Here is a 6512-nt window from a genome sequence, read left to right as displayed (position 1 = left end):
AAAATTTTTAAAAATAAATAAATAAATAAATAAACAAATAAATAAATAAATAAAATCCACGCTTCTCGCCTGAATAACCCAACCCTCATCTTGTGCCTCTCTGCCCTTACTCACCAAGCTCTGGCCACAGTGGCTTCCTCTCTGCTCTCCCAACACCCCAGGCTTGGTTGAAATGTACTTCCCCTGGTTTTTTCACAGGCCTCCTTTTAAGGACTCAGCCTGACAGTTACCTTCTTAGAGAAAACTCCCCTGAGTACCTGTCCTGAAGTAACCACCCAGTTCCATCACACTGCTGTTTCCTCAGCACAGCGCTTACTTCTGGCGGGTCCTCGTGTGTGTGTGTGTGTGCCTTCAGTCTCAAACTTTTGTGGAGTGGATGAAAGCTAAGGCCTATTCTTCCATCTCCCCGGTGGGAGACAGGAACTACTGAGCAGGGGTCAAGACTGTCAGAACTTTGTGGGGTGTGCACGGTGGCTCAGTCGGTGAGGCATCTGACTCCGGATTTTGGCTCAGGTCATGATCTCACGGTTGTGGGCTCTGGTCCCACATTGTGCCCTGTGCTGACAGCTCGGAGTCTGCTTGGGATTCTCTCTCTCCCCGTCTCCCTCTCTCTCGCTCCCTCCCTCTCTCCCTCCCTCTCTCTCTCAAAATAAATAAACATTAAATAAAAAACTGTAATAACTTTATTTCAGATTTTTTTTAACTTCCTCATCATAGCTATTTTATCTTTTGTCAATTTCTTCATCATGATTAGCCCTGAAACTCTGGCCATAGAAAGTGCTTGTGATCTGTGCAGCTGGCAGCAGTGGCCTGGGGACTCGCGACCATGTCCGTATGCAGGCTCGAGGAAGGAAGGGCACCGAAGAGCCAGGGTGGTCATCTGTGACTTGAACGAGGAAAGGAAAGTGAGCCGAATCCCTGTGGCCTCCTCCAGAGAAGGTCTGACAAACAAGCAGGGACTAACCGTGAAAGAGCTCAGGGGGCTTCCCCGCGTCCACCGCCAGAAACCTCTGATCTCGGATCTCCTCTTCCTCCCATCCTCACGACCTGATCCTGCCCAGATCGCACACCGAAAACTCCCACCCCCTCCTCTCCCCCAGACAAGTGCTGTGGTTTCAGACACAGCTCCCCCCTCCCTTTTGGAGAAGTCATTCCTTCTAAACTGTCGTCTGCCCGGAACTTTCTTCTCTGACCTCCTGGTTTAGAGAGCAAAACCCAGTTGTGTAGCAGTGTATGGTCTCTGCCATTGGATCTTCACCTTTACTTGGTTTTTGCTTCTTCTGTTCTTTCTTTTGCTCTTGTCTTAACGCACGAATCCTGCAGAGCATTGAATACAAAATAGACACCCAGTAGATCCTTTTGAATTAATTGTACTCTGGGGGAAGAAGCATGAAGGAAGAACGAAAAGCAGAGGGAGGAAGAAGGTGTGAGTAGAGCAGGGGCTCCAGAACACAGGGGAAGGCAGCAGAGTACAGGAGAGGGAGGAGGCCCAGAGAATCAGCACGCCCTGTGAAGACTTAAGCACAGTGGATGCTCACGTGCTGTCGATCTGCTAACATGGAAGTTGACAGGAAATTGGCAGCGGCAGGGAGATGGCCACAGACCAACCCACACTCTTTTGTTCAGTCCTCCCACTGCCTTGTCTTATTAGCTGCTCCCTCACGGTCTCAAAGTCTGGAAAACTCGGGCTCATTCCTCATGCAAATACTGATTTATCAACAGATTGGCTTATATGCAGTTAGAAGGTAATTACCTGTGCACACCTAACCGGACGAGCCTTCCTTTATTACCTCTTTTTCTTTGAATGAATAAAAATTGACCGTGGGATGTAAGGAATTGCAGTGATGGAAAATGAAATCCCCGTGTCTTTTGTGCAGACTTAACAAGCAGCTTCTGTCATTCCTATCTGGAGACCATTGCCCTTTCCAACCACTCACTGGGGTCTGTCATTTTAGGAGGCAGGTAGATCTGTGCTATTTGCTGCTGTTTCCCAGCACCCAGCACCGTGCTTGGTATATGACATGAGTTCAGTAAATTTTTGCATATTGACTGATTGAATGAATGAATGAATGAACGAATGATGGTCCCAGTCTCTACTTCATCCTCAGGTGACCTTAAGTCTAAGACACAGATGTATGGGAAATACAGAATGGGTGGGGGAAAACATGACTGAGGGAGAAAAGTACCATAGTTTGCTTTCTTTATGTCCAGCCCACGTTCGTTGCACAAATACACACACACTGAATGCCTTCTCTATGACAGAAAGTGTGTTACACTCCCAGGTACAAATGCCAAGACACAGACCCTCATTCCAGTGCGTGCTGGTCCAGTATCACATCGTGGCATCCACCACCCTCTGTGTCAGTGACTAGACTCTGCCCGTGCGTCTGTCCTCCCACGAGACTGCCAAGTCCATCAGGACACTGTCCATCATACTGTAAGCACGCAGCATTGACAAAGCATCTAATGGAGATTATAGCCATCTGGGGGTGGGGGGAAAGGCGTGTACAACTGGATAGAGCCAGCGTCCTTAGACGGGAGAAGGAAAGCTGCCCCTGCTGACCTGGCAGGAAAGGAGGACATTGAAGATGCTGGGTGGCTCTCAGGATTGGTGGATGGTGTAGAGAATCATGACGGAGGCTCAGCCTCCAGGAATAATGCCCCAAACCCTGCAGAACTGGTCCCGTGAGAAACTTCCCCCCCCCCCCCCCCCGCAGCTCCCCACCAGTACCACATCTGCATCAGACACTGGGTCTTATGTCCCCGTCCCCCGGGGAAGGGATGTTGCTGTGAGTGCTGGCCTCACAGCCCCCTGCGTCTGCTGCTGTTGGAATCCGCAGAGCTGGGCGCTCCAGGCCAGCCTGGTGCCTCTGCCTGCTCACACGGGGACTGAAGCTTCACGTGCACGAGTCGGATTGGCACAGCCTCTGACACATTCTGGAGCCCAGCTGCAAAGGAGGCTGAGGATTTGAGATATAAAAGCAGACAAGCTATTCAAATGATGAGGAGTGGCCATAAGTACGACCAGTGTCCACTGTGTTACAGCAATACGGGATAGGAGCCGAACCAGAAACCTGCATCCAGAGACACTCTTCGGTTCTCACGGGACCTGCATCCCTGGAGGAGAGACAAACACTGAGCATATACGTGAGCGTAACGATGGAAAGTGGTAGGTGCCACCAAGACACATAAAACTGTGAGGTGCAGTCTCCAAGAAAAGCTTTTCTGAGATGAGCAGAGAGCTAAATGACATGAGGGGGTGGTAAGCAGAAAGGCTCTGGGGTGGGAACTGATGCGGCATTTCTAAAAAACTAAAAGGAGGCTGGGGCTGAGGAAGTGAAGGGGGAGAGGGCAGGAAATGGGGCTCGAAGAGCAGCCAAGGACCATGTTGCGCAGGGCCATGATTTTGGACTCTGGAAAGTGGCAGGCAGGGGAACCGCATCATCTGACTTATATTCTAGAAGGATCACTCTGGCTGCTGTGGGAAGAGGGTAGAAGTAGGGTGACCAAGCTGGTCAAAGTATGAGCGGGGAGATGTGAGCACCAAAACCTGCCTGGGTGACTGAGGAGAAGAAGAGGTAGGAAGGGAATCTCGAAAGGTGACTGAAAACTGACCAGGAGAGGACGTCAGAAGGCATCCTGGCAAAAGGAAGAGCAAGAGCAAACACGCAGGGCACAGAAGGCCCCGGAACATTTGGAGAACTTCGAGGAGTCCAATGAGGTTGCAGAGAGGGATCCAGACGTGAGGCTGGGAAGGTGGGGGACAGCTAGATCGCCAAGGGCTCCTGTGCTGTTTGAACTTTTCACATCAGCAGGGTCTAATGGTGCAGTGGTGGGAGCAGAAGCAGATCTCCCCAGGGAGGGCAGACCTCCCCTAGGACTTTGCAGGAGGACAGGAAGGACATGGTCCCTTCCTTCCCCAGCCCCCTCACACTGGAGGAAACTGTGGGTCCACCCACAGTTCTGTGCCGTGACTACCAAAGCAAAGCTGGTGGTGCGGAAATCAGACAACAGGATGGAGGTCATTCAGGTCAAGGTCAGTTCCAGAAGAAACTGTCATGTTCACATTTTGTCTTCCAGACTTTCTCATTTCTCTTCTGGGGGCATCTTCCATTCTACCCCAGATTCCCAGGTACATGTACACCGAGCCTGAAAGGAAGACTCACATATAGGATGGTCGAGAGAACAGAGGGGGGCATTTCAGAAGGAGAAAACAATGTGTCCCAATGCCAAGGAACTGGAAACCTCCCGTGTCCGTGGGCGGCCAAACCAAGGCTGGAGAGGCACGTTGAACCTGGGCTGTGAAATGCTTGGTCAGTGGGCTAAGCAGTTGCCAGAACAATTTATTCCTAACCCAGACTCCCCAGTGGAGCTTGCTGCAGGGTGGAGGCCAGGGAGTGCTTGCTGGGATAGATTGCCCTCTTCAGTCTCTGATCAGTCAAGTCCATATTGATGGACTTTGTGAGATCAGTAAGGATATCCCTCCTAACATAGTTTTGGGAACTTAACATTTCAAGGCAACGATGTGGCCTTTATGACATGAAATCTGGGTCAGATATCAAAGATCTGCAGCGTGTAGAGAGTGGTAGCTTGGGGATTGATAGGGATTTTAAGTGTCCTGGATCCTGCTGTTTTCCATCTCAGCTGAGGGGTCCTACTCAATCTTTGTCGTTGTCCTGCATCAGCTACCAGTGCCTACAGGTCCCTTCAGGGCTCTTAGCAGGAACAAAAAGCTGACTTTAGAGTCACTGCAAGTCAAGACAAGTGAGTGGAATCGGCTCCGTTGGCTTAAGAGGGACTTGGCCCCAAACTATTCCGAACAGGTTATTCCATGAGAACTGGGCAGCAGCCCCGAGGGAAAGAAGGGAGGAGCAGGGCCTGGGTGGCTCCACTCCCCGGCTTTGGCTTCGTTCCCCTCTCCACTGGGCTCTGCAGGCACAGAGCTGGAGGGCACGGGCGGCCAAGGATGAGGTACAGCGTGGGGTACAGGACCCCCATGGAAAGTGCATCGTTCCTGCAAGACCGAAATGCCGAAATGGTGTCGGGGAAGAGCGGCCCAGAACGTAATGGCTTCTGTCCTAAAAGCAAGCTCCTCCTGGGATTTGTTACAACGGGTACTGATGCAGATCCTTCCCGAAAGCCCAGTGGTGTAAAGGGGGGTGCACCTGTCCAGAGATCGTGGCTGTTTTATGTGTGGATTTAAACTAGGAATTTGTAGAGCCCCCACCACAGCTGAGACTGGGTCCCCCGAAGAGAAAGTCCAGCGGGCCACGACCCCAACAAGAGGCCTCCCCCGGGGCGCGCAGCTCAGCCAGTCTGCAGCTTCCCCGGTGCCGCTGGGCCACGTGGCCCGGGCCCCACCGACCACCACCCGACAACTCCTTCCGGGCCCGGGAGGCCCAGCGCCCGCTCCGGTCCCCGACGACAACACCGCCACTTCCGAGAAGAAAGGAAACCGCTGAAGCTTCTGGGGCTCGCCCGCGAGGCAGGGGGGCCCGGCGCCTCAGCGTCCGGGTGTCGGGGGCGCGGCCCCGACAAGCCCCGCCCCAGCAGAGCTCCACCTCCTACCCGGCCTGGGCCCGCTCCTCCGCCTCCTCCAGGTCCCGCCCCCGCGCTCTGCTTTGCCTCGCAGGCCCCGCCCTCGACCCCGCCCCGCCCCGTCCCTGCGCGCCCTGCTGGGCCCGCTGCCCGAGCCAAGCCCCGCCCCCGCGCCCCTGCCCCTTCCCGCCTCCCCTCCCGGCCCCGCCCCACCTCGAGCCCCAGCCCCTCTCCCGCGCGCCGGCCCTGCCCCGCCCCTCCCCCAAACCCCGCCCTCGCCGACCCCCGCCCCGCCTCCCCACCAGGCCCTGCCCCTCCCTCCGCCGAGCCCCGCCCCTGCGCGCCCGTCCCGCCCCCAGCCGGCTCCCGCGCCCTATTTGGGCATCTGGGGGGGCCGGCGCCCGTGCGCAGCGGGGCGGCTGTGCGGCGCGGCGGACGCTCGGTCGGGAGCCGCGGAGCCGGCGCGTCCCGCCCTCGGAACAATGGGAGCGGGCGCGCGCGGCGGCTGGGCCGCGCTGGTCCTATGCGCGCTGCTGGTGCTGGCGCTGCTGAAGGCCGCCGTGGACAGCGCGGGCCTGGACGGTAGGTGGCGGCGCGGGCTCCCCGGGAAGGTTGTGCGCGCGGGGGGCCCCCCCGGACGTGGCCGGGGAAACTGAGGCTCGGGCCGGCCGCCGTAGCAGGCCCGGAGGGACGCGTAACCTGTTGAGTGACCCAGGCGCGGGCTCGCGGTTTCCTGTCCCCCTCCCGCGCCCCGAAGTTGGTGTGTCCCGGGGGGGGGGGGGGATAAGTCCCCCCGGCCCCCCCCCTCCGGAAGGCGGGGCGGGTTCCTGCGCCCCCGTGCCCGGCGGGTGGGGGGCCCCTTTAGCCGCCGGCCGGCCCGCCCGGGACCGAGGCCCCCAGACCGCGGGGGGGGACGTCGCGGGGGGGGGGGGCGCGCTGCCCCCCGGGCGCCCCCGCGGGTGCGCCCAGCCCCG

At 56.8% G+C, this 6512-nt stretch overlaps 1 protein-coding gene and 1 long non-coding RNA gene across 2 annotated transcripts in view; one reads left to right on the top strand and one right to left on the bottom strand.

The window, feature by feature from the left end:
- Positions 1-666: 666 nt before the first annotated feature.
- On the bottom strand, positions 667-5601 carry LOC121020790 (uncharacterized). The gene is made up of 2 exons (XR_005786284.1): positions 965-5601; positions 667-886 (listed from the first exon to the last, which is right to left on the bottom strand). It is a non-coding gene; the product is annotated as an uncharacterized LOC121020790 (long non-coding RNA).
- Positions 5602-5959: 358 nt separating this feature from the next.
- Positions 5960-6512, top strand: part of TMEM123 (transmembrane protein 123) — a 56240-nt gene continuing 55687 nt past the window's right edge. The window contains exon 1 of the mRNA XM_040460816.1: positions 5960-6120. Coding sequence (XP_040316750.1) covers positions 6021-6120 — 100 coding nt within the window. The 5' untranslated portion in view covers positions 5960-6020. The remainder of the gene's footprint in view (positions 6121-6512) is intronic.

This window comes from Herpailurus yagouaroundi, unplaced genomic scaffold, assembly GCF_014898765.1.
Source record: "Herpailurus yagouaroundi ecotype Mexico unplaced genomic scaffold, PumYag 251, whole genome shotgun sequence".
In the NCBI taxonomy this organism is placed as follows: Eukaryota; Metazoa; Chordata; class Mammalia; order Carnivora; family Felidae; genus Herpailurus; species Herpailurus yagouaroundi.
Note: the sequence above shows the minus strand (reverse complement) of the source record. Positions and strands in the feature narration are given on the sequence as shown.